This window comes from Epinephelus lanceolatus, chromosome 9 (assembly GCF_041903045.1).
Source record: "Epinephelus lanceolatus isolate andai-2023 chromosome 9, ASM4190304v1, whole genome shotgun sequence".
Classification (NCBI taxonomy): Eukaryota; Metazoa; Chordata; class Actinopteri; order Perciformes; family Serranidae; genus Epinephelus; species Epinephelus lanceolatus.
In genome coordinates, this window is record NC_135742.1 from 16,312,356 (window position 1) to 16,328,108 (window position 15,753).

General features: G+C 41.8%; 1 protein-coding gene across 1 annotated transcript; it reads right to left on the bottom strand.

Moving 5' to 3' along the window:
* Positions 1 to 9,062: 9,062 nt before the first annotated feature.
* On the bottom strand, positions 9,063 to 11,915 carry dusp2 (dual specificity phosphatase 2). The gene is made up of 4 exons (XM_033618681.2): positions 11,312 to 11,915; positions 10,914 to 11,035; positions 10,549 to 10,768; positions 9,063 to 10,002 (listed from the first exon to the last, which is right to left on the bottom strand). Exons 1-4 carry the CDS (start codon positions 11,697 to 11,699, stop codon positions 9,785 to 9,787), a joined length of 948 nt encoding a protein of 315 aa, XP_033474572.1. The 5' UTR covers positions 11,700 to 11,915; the 3' UTR covers positions 9,063 to 9,784.
* Between the last annotated feature and the right edge of the window lie 3,838 nt (positions 11,916 to 15,753).

Consider the following 15,753-nt stretch of genomic DNA (forward strand, 5'->3'; position numbering starts at 1 on the left):
GTGTCAAGTTCTGCCTGTTACGTGTATTGTCTTCTTTCAAGATACACTACTGTTTTCACAGGAAATTTACTGTTTACATACAGTCTCTTTCAAAATAAATGCACTTTGCTGGTACAACACCACAAATTTAAATTTCTTTGCCTTCAGCAAATGAAGCTGTAGTGAAAGTTCAGTCAGGAAGACAATACTTTTCATGCTTAGGCTGTAACTTTCTTCCTCACCCTGCTTTTCACTCCTCACACGTATGCTCACGCTCAATCTCTGGCTGTCAGTGTTCGGGGCTGTCACTTGAGTCATCAGCTGTTCTACAGCTGACCTACAATCAACCAATAGCACAGCGACACACCTTCTCCATCAGCCTGTCATCTCACTGCTCCTCACTTTAAATATGGTTCTTTCTCTACCAGTCCTTTCATGCTGCTGCTGTGCATACCCTCCACCTCCCCATCACGGCCTACTCTTCTCAGATGCAGCTTCTATTCGCCTCAGCAGTCATCAACCAAGGTCATCAGCAGCCACCACTGCCAGTGTCTGGACTCCATGGGGGGATTAATCTTGCTGCTGCTCAGATGTCCCACGATCACAAATAATCTCCCTCTGGTGTTGAAGCGCCAAAGACTTTGTTAAAATCATCGCAGCACAAATCATCTGTTAATCAGTACGCTTATATTTTGCATTAAATTTCATCTTTATTTCATTCTTCTGTCTCTCCTGATTGAACAAAAACATGTGGTTAGGTTTAGGAAAAAGGAACAGGGTTGGCTTTATAATCTTACGGGACGCTGGATAAAGGTGTTTGTTAGACACATCCACCTGCCCTACTTGGACTTTTGTCGCCTTAACTTTCATTCGTGTCCTGCTGCGTTTCCCGCTGCCGCTGCCAAGCACAATTAAACTATAACAGCAACCAGCCACGTATCACGTTGACGGAGGGCTTTTTCGTCAGTGTCTGACTGCCCAAGCGCCAGATTTCGACGACTTCAGAGTGAGACCAGTTTGAGCTAAATGATTCCTTAACTCTCATATTGACATAGTTTTTAAACTGCCAACTTCAGCAGTATAATCGAATTCCTGAACGTCAGTTACGGCTTTTGGTTTTGGTTTGCCACTCTAAGATATTCAGTGGCCCCATGTGGCCACCCATATGAATATTTTCTGGGGACACCACTGTTAAGAGGTGCTCACTGTGAGCAAGTGGTCAAATCTTTTTAAATGTAGTAAGTAATGTAGTTCATAAATTTAGGATTTTCAATAAAGTCAAAGCCCTCATTTTGAGAAACGATCCCCTTCAGAGTGCTAAATAAATTATTAATGCTTTACACTGTAGGTGGTCAGATTTTGCATATAAAACCCTACTCTGCACAGAAACTGTTAATTATAACCATCACATAAACGCTGCAGTTAAAGTGAACCATTTCCTTATGAAATATGGTCCAGCTGAATTATAGAGTCTCCTCATGCTCAGCTACCTCTCCCTCACAACTGGCCTTAATGCACTGTGTTACCTTCCACCTCTGCTCATTGTGTGAGCTGCAAGGCAGAGGTATAAGGCACCGGCTTTCTGTGCTCATACATTTACATCATCACTTGACTTCCATTTAAATCCCTCTGCATTATGCGCCCGGCAACACTACCTCCCCCTAAGGGCACAGACATCCACGGCGCCCCTCATGATTTGTTGCCTACCTGAGATCAAGTGCCCGATTGTTCAATAATTGAGTCAAGCGTACGTCATGGTTGTTTTACTGAGCCATAAATTAAACTGTAGCTGAGTTTATCCCGTGGTGTTTGAAACTAGTTAGGTGGCCTCTTCGATATAAACTCACACAAACAAACAGCACACACACATCCGGCAGCCTACACATGCACACACACGCTATCTTATGAATGGTGTGTGGGTAGGAGGTCCTGTTTATTTGCCTCTGTAGTGCGTCCCCCACGCATTGTCGCCTAAATGAGAGAGAAACCCAGCTAGCCACCCATGGAATTACAATTGGGAGCCCAGCTCTCTGATTGTGTGACCTGAAGCAGCAGCCAATAATGGTTTGTACATTTTCCGCTCCACGCTACACATTCTAAATATAAAGGGAAAGAGAATAAGGCTTTTAGCGGGAGAGTGCACTCCAATCAAGTGTCTCTGTTTCCATGGGTGAACCGTGCTTAGTAACACGCTGAAAATGCATTCTGGGGGAGAGGGGTGTGTCACTGATGCCAAGGTTAGAGAGACTGAGCAGCACACAGCGTTCAGTGCACAGCACAATGCTTCTGAAGTGCTTGTTGTGTAAGGGTGTGTGGTATACAAACGTGTGCAAGGTAAACACAGACACACACGCATGTGCACAGACACAAGCACACACAGTAGCCTACACAAGCCTGGAGGAAATTCTTCTGTCATGGATCACACACAGTGGATCAGTAATTCTTGCTTGACATCCACACTGGAAAAGTTTGCAGCAGGTCTGTAAGAGGGCACTGACTCTTTGAGAAAACTTTTCTTTATTCAAAGCACTTTCTGAAGTCTCCTGGTACGGTATAAGATTTAATGCAAACATGAAGAAGTGAAGATAAATTGTCTTTTAAAGACTGTCTCCCAAATGAGTGCCAGATAACTACAGGTCAGCATACTGCAGCGTTGTGGTGGGAGCTTGTGCACATTATGGTTCAGGTCCAAATCAATTATAGCACAGTACCTACCTGCCCTTTGGATGCTTTCAAGTTGGACCCTGTTTTTTTGAGTTATTGGCTTGCTTCTGCCTCCTGTTTTCTATGTGTGCGCTCATGCAGCTCCATCTCTGTTAGGACTAGTGTTTTAGTTTGGAAAGTGGGGAAATTTCAGCCAGCAAAAGAGGGTAAGACAAGTGTTTTGGTTTAAAGGTCTAGTGCGTACAATTTAGTGGCATCCAGTTATGAGGTTGTGGAACTGAAACTTCTCCAGTGTGACAAGCATGTAGGACTGTGGTGGCTGACAAAAATGCTACTGGCTCAATCGCGAGCCAGTGTTTGGTTTGTCCGTTCTGGGTTACCATAGAAACAACATAGCGTACTCCATGCTGCTCCATATGTAGATTAAAATAGCTCATTTTAAGGTAACAAAAACAAAATTATTTTTAACTTCAGCTGATTATGAACAAGGAAAACATAGTTACGAATACTACATACAGTTGATGCCAATAGATGCCCCTAAATCCACCAGATTGTATCTTTAGATTGCAAAATGTAATGGCTGTAGAATAATGACACCATCTGCATTTAGATTGATTCCCTTAAGCCATGCTTTTACTATGCAATTCTGTCTGCCACAGATCTACCTGGAAAATTAGAGCTTGATAAATGGTGCAAAGTAAGTGCGTCAACCATTGTGCAACCAAAACAGGAAGATAATGGCGCCTTTGTTTTTCCTGGTAGCTATCTGTAGCCACGGCTCAACAGCAACGATTGCCTAGTTGCCCGAGTCAGGTAAAATACCACATCGCGCGAGTAAAACTAGAAACTCACTGACGCTGGAAGTAGCTAAGGAGTGAGCCCTCTCACAGTACTGATGATTAGTCATCTGCAACTCGGGAGAAAAAGGCAAAAAATAGAGGCGAAGTTTATGAGCTTAAACACAAGCAAGTGTTTCAGTTTCCCTTTTAACAGGAGTTTAGATGGATGGCCTTGGAGAATGTGGGCGAAACTCCTACTGTAGCTACGTGTTGCAAGGCAGATAAAACAAGGTTGTTTTTCAAAGGCATGTCAAATTTGTGTTATTTGGTAACTGCTGATAAATAAATCAATTTGTGTAGGGGCATGTAAAATAACACAGCAGGGCAAGTAGATTTCTGACTGACCTGCCTGATTGGCAAGTGAAATAAACACTAACGCTGAACCCTGGTAGCTATCTCCAACTACTAAAGAGTATCAGTTCTTAACAATTACTATTCCCCGTAGTGGAAATGGTGCACTTTAAAATTGGATTCAAGTTTAGGTAATGTGAAGATACAGGTTGGGGTTAGGCATGTAGTTGTGATGTTTAAAGTTAGGATTAGGGACAAAAGCAGATTGATGGAAGAGAGTCAGCCGATAGATCACATGATTCCCTTCTATGCAACCAATTGGTGAATCTCATTCAGGGCGCCATATTGAAACTGCTCTGGCCTGCCTACTGTTGCTGCTTCCTCTGCAAGCTGCTTTGCAAGCTGCCTCCACCCCAGCTCCTCCTTTTCATGCTGTGTCTGACTTATCAATGTCATCTCTGTTCGTCATTGATGCTGCTCTGTTCTGTTACTGTGGGGTCTTGGCTGTTTCTCTCCCTGCCTTAGGCTTTCCATTGTAGGCGCATGGAAGGGCAGGAAGGTTTGCTCTCCCTGCCTTAAGGCTTTCCCATGTAAGTGTGTGGAAGGGCAGAGAGGTGTGCTGTCACCGCCTTATGCTTTCCACGTAGGCAAGTGAAAGAGGTTTTCTGTGTAGGCCAGAGGAAAGACAGAGTGGCCCCAGAACAGAGCCATACCACAAAATATAATACTGCAAATGGAAATAACGTTGTCTTTGACTGAAGTGTTCCTGACTGAAGTACAATTGTAAAAAGACTGTAAAATAAATACTGAAAAATAGATGTAACAAATAATATTTTCATCTTATTTCCTATCTGCTCATCTTCTCACGACCCCCTACACTGAACTCATTGGAATGCATTACACCAGTGAGGGTCGTCAGAGGTACAGTATTAAATGTGTGAGTGTGTGTGTGTGTGTGTAACCTGCAAACAATTACAGGGAGCTCTCCCAGATGGTCACACAGTAATTTTCCTTACCACATTTGTAATGATGACAACTGTCTGTGTGCATGCAGGCCAGTGCATGTGTGTGTGTGTGTGTGTGTGTGTGTGTGTGTGTAATACTGCCACATGGTAATTCCCCAGTTAACAATATCACACATATTGCTCATATTATCTGTTAGCAGTTTCTCAGACTGGGATTTCTTGTTTGAGAGACACAGTCTTCAGCTGTGAATAGCAAATACTCTAAGTGTGATCACTGTGCAAATCCCTAATCTCCCACGCTCCTTTTTTTCCTACATACAGTGCACATGCACACGCGCATTCACACACACCATGAGGAGGTACTGCCACAGCCTAATGCAATATGATTGATCCTGACACTAGTTTAATGTGGATGCAGAGTGTGAGTAACAGTTTGAGTCTGTTTTCATTAAGTAGCCTGACTGACTGAGAAGGAAGTGAATACAACGAGACATTCAACTGAAAGGGAGGTGGAACAGCCTGCTTCCAGTGATAAATAAATGACCTAGTGAGATGACACCACAAGTCATTTAAATGTGTAAAGGGACAGCCATTTATTCAGAAGCAGCACAGATAGGACGTGTGTGTGTGTGTGTGTGTTTGGTGTGTGTGTATGTGTGTGTATACATAAGGGTCCATAATAAAAACGCTGCCACAGTTAATAATCAGTCCACTGGCGTCATCTGCTGGATATTGTTGAGCCATCTTAATTTCTGGTAATTTCAAAAGCTGTCACTAGAGAGCACTGTCTCACCACAAACTAATATCCAGTGCTTGTTGACGCTTTGCTTTGGTGACATCACAGGGGGTACTCTGGCTGATTTTTCTTTATTCGCAGTGGTGGAAGAAGTGCTCCTTTTAATCTGATAAACACACCAGTACAACAATGTAAACATACACGATTCTAAATAAAAAATCCTGTATTTCTCTCAACATCCTACTTAATGTAAACATGGATGGGTTTCTGAATGGGCCTACTGGGCACAGACCCATGGGCCCAAAGTGTCAGGTGACCCTGAGTGCTCACCTGCAAAATGTCACAGTTAAAATAAATATACCAGGAAGAGAGTGACCACAAATGACCACAATGAGGTGCAAAGGAACTACAAAGAGACACAAAACAACTACAAAGAGATGCAAATCAACCAAAAAAGATACATACCTCATGGAGATAGAAATTCATCTTTAAAGAGACATATAACGACAACAGAGACATGCTAAGGAACTACAAAGAGACACAAAACAACCACGAAGAGACACAAAACAACCAAAAAGACACAAATATGCCTGAAAGAGGCACAAACTGACTTTTAAAGAGACACAGAACAACAAAGAAATGTAAATAAACTACAAAGAGACACACAACGACCAAAATGACACAAATATAAACAAATATACCACAAAAACTGAACTGTAAAGAGACATATAACGACAACAGAGACATGCTAAGGAACTACAAAGAGACACAAAACAACCAAAAAGACACAGATATACCTGAGAGAGACACATATTGACCTTTAAAGAGACGCATAATGCCAACAGAGGCATGCTAAGGAACTATAAAGAGACACATAACTAACAAATACTGTGCTCAGGGGTCCATTGTCTCATAATCCACCTATGACTGTAAAAGTGTTGGGGGTATTATCAGCAGAATGTACTTGAACTTTTAAAAGCAAAAGTACTTACATGTGGTTATATATTACATCATTAGATAACTAGTTGAAGCTAACTATTACTTCATTTTGTACATTTAGGTTGTTATGTCTTGTTAAGTCTCGTAGTTCCCGTTACATCCTGCTCCAGATGTTAAAGCTATCTGTTCTTGTTTTCAGTTTAGTCATTTACCAGTGCCTGTTTTACTTTGATCCTCCTTTGTCTCTCTCACTACCTGCCCTTGTGTATTTTTCTGTCTGTGTGGTAACCTACATCACCCTGGTTAGTTTCACCTGTCCCTCGTTACGCTGCCTCCGATTGTGTATTTAGTTCATCCTCACTGTTTCTAGTGAACGTTCCAGCAGTTTTTCTTGAGTGTTTTTAGTGGTACTTGACCTATCTTCTGTATTTATGGAAACCTTTACTTTGATTTTTGGACTGACTCCTGTGTACCGACCTCTGATATACTTTGACATTTCAGTGCGTCTGTGAGTCGTGCTTTTGAGTCCTCCTTCGTTATTTACCAGTACTTCCTGATAGGTTCCATCTTAGGGTTTGAACCTCCTTCAAAGGGTCACAAGATAATTCTGGCTACACATATTCTTATTAGTTTTTCTAAATTTTCTCCAATCTTCGGATCTTCTTTTGTGAAATATTGGGATAATTTTACCTCTTTGGGCTTCTAACTGTGATTTCAATGAACCATTTGTGATGTGAATGCGACAAGGAGCCCCAAAAAGACACTGTTTAGAGTTAGAGTGACGGACAAAGGCAGCTGTTCCAAACATTTTTGGCTTTTGACCTTTTGTAAAAGAAGTTACCGTAAAACTTCAATTAGTAGCCCTGGCTATAATCTGCTTAAATCACTGAACTCAACAGGGCTATATTTGGGACAGGCCTTTGATTCCCTTTACACAAAACTGCCGCTCAACAATCAAATTATTTATTTGAACCAGTATGAATATTATTTGTATGGAATTTAGGCTTTGAATAACACATCAGTTATGTGTTATGTTGGTACTTGTTTTACAGCAGCACTTAATCCTGCTAAAACACTTCTGATTCTGTTAAAGAAATCTAAATAACTTACCACGTAATCGAGGTATGGAGATATATTCTAACTTTATGGTAACTCCAGGAGAAGGGAGTCAAATTTAGAGGAGAAATTGCTCTTATGTGGAAATGCTGATAACTCAAAGACATCTGAATGAATGCGACAAGGAGCCCCAAATAACCACTGCTTTTTCTTACTTTTTCTTTTTTTAATAAAGCCAAAAATGGTACAAAAAACCACTGGTTTAATCTTAACAATGTTGTGCATTTCATAGGCTTACTATATAGTTGGTAACTGTGGCTGTCACATTAATGAACTGGTGTGAAATGTAAATGTAAAAGTGCCTGAGTCAGCTAATGTGGCCTAATTTTAATAATACAATACTTCAGCAGCACTGCAGTATGACACAGTGGGATATAATACACTAAAATACATTAGAATAGTAGCAGATATGTAAAAACAATGAGCATGTGAGACAGTGAGAGAAACAGTGATTGCAAGTTTGGTTGACTTTGAGCCATCTCTATGTTTAAATGTTAGGTAATCAGTGCTCTCTCTTAATGAAACCTATAGATGAAAGTTGGATGGATTAAAGTGTGGACGTTTTCAATCATATAAATTGAATCTCAGGCCCTACAATAAGTCTTTATCTAACTGAGCAGGGATATATATATGTGCAGCACATTTTGGCCTAAACAGATGAGGGTCTGATACTCTAAATGACCTAAACTGAATGTGACTGTGAGTCCAAATGAACACAAACCAAAACAAATGTTATTTTTCTGGGTTTCAGCTCAAGTCTCGACCAAAACCTGAAAACTCCGAGGGGCATTTCTCTTCTGTGTCTGGAAACCTATGGCTGATGGGAGGAAGAAGTCAAGAGGCAGCAGTTACGTTTGCGTACATTTTGGGTAATGGATACTTTCAAATGAGAGGAAGTGAATTGTTTTAGCTTTTTCAAAAGGGCGTGGGTGGCACAGTTAGCATTAGGGGATGAGGTAGTGGTGGCAGCTGGTCTTTAATGCACCATCAGCGGTAGCTCTTTGTCGCCTCTGCCTGTTTGGTCTAAGTTCACTGCTTTTTGTTTAAACTGCGCCTCATATGACCTCATATTCTTCTAACAGACATGTTGACATGTTTGTGGATATGATAATAGCTCAGCTGGGATTTTGCAAAATGAGGAAACTAAAGCCACATGCAGTTTGTAAAAAATGTATTAGTAGTATGCGTATGAGGAAACAGTTCTTCAGTTGACTTTCCAAACTTCCTTAAAGGCGTCCTGCTCTCTTTCAAGTGTGCTCACATCATCCACAGTTGTTCTCAAAACCTGAATAAGTGGATGTGAAATTTATGTCAGTGGTTGTTGAGGTCAAAAAGGACTTCAGACTGTAAAACCCATTCTCTGTGGATAATCCTCCAAAACACTCCGCAATGCACAATTTTAATACCCCGTGGTTGAGCAAGAGTGTAGCAAGGTCAGTGTGAACATATGCATGTGTAATGTGGACCATATAGTGACTGTATCTTTTTGGATATGTGTGTTACAGTTTGTATAAAATAAGGAGTGAACCAGACTCAGTGTTCTCCAGCATGTTTTTATTTTAGTGGAAAAAACAGCAGGAATCAGCCAAACCTTGAAGGTATAAAGTGCATAAACAGACAGTAATAATGCTAACACTGTCAGAACAGGTAATAAATAAAAATAAAAACTCTATACACACATAAAAACAGTTTCTTCCAGCTTTGACAAAGTGTAATCTATCTCAGGATACAGCATGATAAGACACCAACAGTAGTTGGTGCATTGTTTCATAAATTAGACCAGTAATTCATCCAGTATTGCCTTAAGTAGTTAACACAGTGTTGTCTCATAAAAAGACGTCATGTCACAGTGGTCGTAAATGTGAAGGAATGATTTTCAGTATGAAAATAAGACAGCCCTTGTAAAACACCAGGCACATAATTCAAACACAGTAACATGCAAAACCAGACAAGCAGGCACCATTTCCCTCGAGTATAAAACGTCAGGGAAATTACCTCATAGCTGCTCCGACTTGCTGGCTGAGAAACACAATTGTTCATAACAGGTTTATATCGCCAGCTGCTGTTTGTCAGTTTCTCCAGATTCACCAGCAGCACCAGTAGCTTTTCGCTGAATGTACAACGTCGCCTCAATCGTACAAGCATTTGTACAAATGAGTCCTGATAATGCTCTGAGTCAACACCTACACCAGGCAGGAGAATTGATTATAAAGAACAGTCATATGTGTTTCCTTCCTCCTCATTCGTCTGTGCTTTCATCCCTGACAGAGCACATCTGTCTCAAACTGCAGCAGCTGACCCATGAAGGCCAGGTTTGGAGAAATGACCTGACGTCGCTGCTTCACAAAGTCAAAGGCTTCATCCAGCCTGACGCGCTGCGTGTGCATGAGGTAGGCCAGACAGATGGTGGCAGAGCGAGAAATACCTGCCTGGCAGTGCACCAGCACCCGACCACCACTCTGCTTCACTGAGTCTGTAGGCGGAGAGCGGAAAAAAGACAAGGCGGAAAGAGGAAGAGAGATTAGCATATTGTGTTCCACTTCACATCAGTTTCTTTAACATCAGTGAAAATGTTGTACTAGCAGAAATACATAGAAAGCTTTAAACTGAGGGACTGAAGGAAAAAAATCGACCCAGAAATTAAAACTAATCCACCACTAGTGAAGTTAGGTCTTACAAATCCTAATCTGTCATCTCCTGAACTGAAGTTTGCAACGTAAGAGGTCAAAACAGGCAAAAAGAAAAAAAATTCTCTTCTACAACTTGTGCAGTTTAATCCAGTTGTTTTGTAATCGGACGGTTACACTGTTGGCCCATAAATCTGGGCTACAGAGTGGATTATAGCTGTACAAGCTGCTTAGAGAAATGCTTTGGATAATTTATGTTTCATCAAGAGTGTAAAAAGATGACTCACTTAACTAAGACAAGACTAATTAACTGTGTGTTTGGTGGGTCTACTTTTATTTTCAGGTCACGCTACACACAGGTTGATATCTGGACGTCTAGGGGAGGAACTCACCAATGAAGGCGATGGCCGTGGAGAAGCAGGCCCTGATGTCAGCAGCGAGGCTGTCCTCCACGGTGAGCCTCAGGTACTGAAACTCCCCCTCGTAGAAGTTAGGGCACGTGGAGGAAACATTGAGCACAGCTGTGATGCCTGCTGCTGCGAGGGTCTCTCTGCGGGACGAGTGGATGGCACTGCCCAAAAACAGGAAGGGCAGCAGCTCCACTGGACCATCCTGTTAAAAAATAAAGACAGAATCTATGTTTAAAAACAAGAATCATCACCATACAGATTGGAAATTCAGAAATATTTCCATTACTTAAAGAGTTGTATTGTATTATGTATTGTGTTTAACCTCACATAGAGATGAATTCTCTTACCTGATCATATGCTGGTGTCCTCCGACCCGTCACTGTTGGCTCTGGTTCCACTGTAGGGAGGTGATTGCTGGCTGAGCTGTAACAGAGCTCTGGATAGGCCTCCGAAAATCCCTCAAATCCACCTAAATGGAGGTCACGCAGTATTAGCTAAGCCCCAAGCTTTCACCAAAGACCTCCTTAAAAAATGTGTTATGCATGAAACAATAATAATTATGTGGCAAACATAAAATATAAGCCTTTAAATATATAAAATTTCATCCTTTATCCTTTACACTGACAATTACACTCTTGTACTTAAAAATATATTCATATTTTTCTTTAAAAAAAAAAGAAATAAAATAGTAGAGTCCAAATGATACATTTTGGTGCGTAAAAATAAATTTAAAAAGTCCTATTACCTTGTAGAAAGCAGATTTGTGTCTGGACCTCGTTCTGCAGGGCTGTGAGCAGCATCTGGGCCACACTCTCTGCCTTCAGCTCGGCCACTGAGCGGCTCCTCTCATCCACCACCACCAGCGGGGAGAACTCGCCGCGCCGCAGCCGGCCCAGGAGAGCCTTGTCCGGGATGAGCCACTCCAGAGCCACCACCGAGCTCTTGGACCTCCGGCGCAGCATTGAGTTCCAGTTGACGTTGCGGGACTCGCGGATGTGCGCAAAGGAAAAGTCGAGGAAGGGTCTGCAGTCCAGCACCGCGCACCCAGCGGAGGTGTACTGGTCCCGGGGGGTCCTGAGTATGTGAACCAGCTCGTTGCCAGTTATTTCCAGAGGCTCGCAGCTTGAAGTCATGGCTGAAAAAGTGTGTTAACAATAACTTAAAAATAATAAATAATAAACTTTTTGTTCTTCACAGCTAAAAATATCAAATAATAAAAAAATAAAGTGTTTTTTCTCTGTAATAATTTAAAGCCGTGGGTAAAGTACTCTTGGAGGATCTCCTGCAGATGTATCTTGAGAGTACTTTCCGTCAGCTCTGTTAAAATCGGCTTTAGATTGAGAGTTTCACTTGTTCATTGATAACAGCTGTCAGAGGGGCGTGACCAGCCCAACCCCGCCTTTGTTTTTCCACAGAAGGAACACCGTCACAGGCGGAACGACCATATATGGCCTGCCCGTCACTCCTCATATGGACACTGACGTCTGCTTGATTTTCCTACCGCGCACGTGGTTGTTTGGGGTTATCCCGTGTTTTTGTGTTGAATGACGTGATGCAGAGAGTCTAAACCCCGCCCCCTCACCCTGCCCTCAAAACAGCAGCCCTCAGAGTTGAGTTATTTGGGTTAGCTTAAACCTGAGCTCCTCTGGGCCATCGCAGCTTCTGTTCTCATGCAGGTCATACACACAGTAACACTTTCCTCTCAGTGCTTAACATTTGTTGTTGCCGCTTTTTAAATCCTCGTGAAAAGTAAAATGTTGCACTGCTGGGAAATCTGGAGCACATGAATCTTTCTTTCCTGTGACATTAATGCCAATTGCACTAAAATATAAACACCTGAATCACAGTGAAACTGCTGCAGAGTGCACTGGTTTTACTAAAATTTTAGATATAGTTCCTGTTCATTCTCTGAGGGTTTAGGCCTGCACCACACACAAGCTTCTTTTTGAAGTGTAAAGTAACTTACTGAAAACTGTCCCATAATTAAGTGATTAATTTTTTCATACATTTGCACTCTGAGCACATTTTACTTCAACTCATAGCTAGTAATATTCTATATTTTTTGTTATTGTCAACAGTTCAGATTAAAAGATCAACAAGACATCAATCTTTAAAAAAGTTAAAGAAATATTTATATTAAAAACTCTTCCGTCCTTCTACTTTTTTTCCCAAGTGGGAACCCAAGTGGACCTCTTGATGAGTTTGGAATAGAGAGAAGAATAGGAAGGACAGAAAACAAAGGAAAAAAAAGACAACAAAAAATACTAAAATAAATAAAAATTAGATAAAACTGCCTGAAAAATCTCTGTCCCTGTGCTCCCCTGTAGCAATGAACCAAGGGATTCTTCAGTTTACATGTTCTCTCATACAAAGTCCGATCTACTCGGCGATAAGTGCTCAATCAGTTAAGTCAACTTTTCCGTCACATACATATTACATCCACCCAGTCCTAAATTTTAGGTGCCACTGTCTTCAGCCTTCTGAAGGAGAGATTAAAAAAACCCTCAACATATATTTGTCTATAAATCTTGAAAGACCTATGTTAATTTCCCTAAATATAATACCTCAAATGCAACCCTCAGTATTTTTTCCATCCATTAATTTAGCTCCAACCAGCACAGGCTAATGGAGAGGCAGCCCCAGAAAACAATGAAACATGATGGAGGTTATGGCACAGAGGAATAAGATGTGTCAAACTTGGGCTTTTCATGGGATTACTGACAATAAGAAACGCAGAACATTACCAGACTTACAGTGTCCTTTGAGAAGATTGCTGTTAAAGTCAAGTGCTCAACTAGGAAAGCCAGAGGGAAGCTTCAGCTCAGCAAACAGGATGTGCATCCTATGGAAGTTTGCAGTGATCCTCTTTTCCCTTAAGGAAATTTGCTAGAGAGCTTTCTAGCAGGAAAATATGGTCATCACTCATTATTAAACTCAAATGATCATTATTTTTTCCTTTAATAGTGTTAAATATTAAAATAACACTTTTCAAGGTTCACTGTAAGACAGCAATGAATTGGAGACAGCTGATAGGGTGTTTGCATGTTGTTATGTTAGGATGTTGGCTCCTCCTTGAAGACCTCAAAGGCCCTTTACGTTTCTTTTCATGGGCTTGTTTACACCTGGTATTAACGTGTTTGTCAGTGATCTGAACACAAATGGACAGCTGAGACACATCGCCATTCACACCTGTGTCTATCATGGATCTACAACTGGTGTACTTGTGTTCAGATATTGTTACTGTCTGGGTCAGTGGTTCCCAACTGGTGGGTCACGGTCCAGAAGTGGGTCACAAGTCCATTCTGAATGGACCGCAAGTGACGTACAAACGTGTTAAGTTTGTAAAAATTACACAGAGCTTTTTACTTTGAAGTGCAGTTTCCTGCTGTAGAGTGAGTGACTATCGGACAGTTGCTTGAAAGAGTCAGCAAACTAGCTTGACAACATGGCCAAATGCAACTATGACGCTGAGTATATTAACCTCTGTGGGCCTTGAACTCTTAACTAAGGAGAAATCTGGACCCTGTGGCTGCACCAGTTGGGATTCACTGGTCTAGGTCACTTGCACAGAAAAGTCAAAGAGTTCCATGCGTAGTTATTACGCCCACACTCGCTAGCATGCTTGCTAGTAACGTTAGCGGTTATGTCAGCCCAGCTGGAGGTATCTGTCAGTAGAATCCAACACGTCTCCTCCAATTGGACAAAACGTTGGACGGTCATGCAAAACTTTGTCTCACTTGCCGTCAAATGAGCAAGATGCAGAGCATTGTCACTGTCACCATAACAACAATAATGTCCTGCATTGATGACATAATCCTTGTTGGGGATGCATCAGGATGCACTGACAAAAAGACTGAGGTCAAATGTGTCTCAGAACACCTCCGTAAGTGATTTCAGCGATTGGATCATTTAGGGTGCTTTCACACCTGCCCTGTTTGGCTCAGTTCAATCGAACTCGAGTTCAGTTCGGTAAGTGCAGTTTGTTTGTGCAGGTGTGAACACAGCAATCGCACTCGGGTGCGCACCAAAACAACCAGACTGAGACCTTCTTGAAGAGGTGGTCTTGGTCCGGTTACAAACAAATTCTGGTGTGGTTTGTTTGTGGTGAGAACGTGTTCCGACCTTGATCCGAACCAACTGTAGTCACATGACACATTGGGTTAAACATGAGCATGTTACAGTCCTGGAGGATTATTAATGTGCACCTCCTCCTGTACTGCCTTAATATGCACACTCAGCACATCCAATGCATCAAAACATTGTTTTCCCGTATGGAAATTCTGACCAATCAAGAGCAGCTTTCTCGCTCAGGTCCACTTGTAAATGCTGCTGTGAGAACACGAACCAACTCTAGGCAATTATACACAACAAAATTAGTCCCTGATTCGGACCAAAGCAAGATAACTCTAGGTCTGAAAGCACCCTTAGTGCTGTCTGCTTGTGATCGGATCACCCAAGACACCCATTGACTGTTAGGGTCCTATATGAACCCCACATTTTCTATTGAAGTTGGAGCAATTCTGATTATTTTACATGGGTCATTTCTGTATCTGTGTGATCATCTAACTGGTTTACAAGAGGGGGAGGACTCAGATTGGAAAGGATGATGTTACGTAAACCTGTGCTCCAGTCGAGATTGAGCAATATTTGGATCCAAATGTGATCAAACACATTTCTGATGAAGCAGAATAGCTTTTAGAGTGTTAATAAACATAAAGGGGTTTTAATGATCTTTAACTCTGTTGTAAGACTTGTTCTGTGCGTTTTGTCTCAGTTCTACATGAGTAATATTTAATTCCAGTAATTTTAATTGAGTAGGATATTTCAGACGTCTCTCCACCCCCAGATAGAGGACACTCATTGTTCTGTAACCCTCAGAGAAACATACTTTATGTGCAATGTGGGATAGTTTATATCAAAGTGTAATCTGACGTCTTTGTCTTCATTTCCTCATAACCCACATTCAAAGCACTCTGCCTTCCCACATACGTCTCCCACTCAAACCTCTGACTCCACTTTCCTCATGTTCCCACTTCCCTTCTTTTCCTCCCCCGCCGCTGCCTGCTGGCCCCTCAGCAGCACTCCCACTTTGTCATGCTCTCCCCCTGCTGAGGCTGCGATTTCAATCCACACACACACACACACACACACACATACACACACACACACACACTTGAGCACACAGTT

Coding starts and splice junctions, on each gene's coding strand:
- dusp2 (XM_033618681.2), bottom strand. CDS start 11,699: ATGACTTCAAGCTGCGAGCCTCTGGAAATAACTGGCAACGAGCTGGTT. Junction 11,036..11,311: donor ACAAATCTGCTTTCTACAAG/GTAATAGGACTT, acceptor ACCTCCATTTAG/GTGGATTTGAGGGATTTTCG. Junction 10,769..10,913: donor GGACACCAGCATATGATCAG/GTAAGAGAATTC, acceptor ATTTTTTAACAG/GATGGTCCAGTGGAGCTGCT.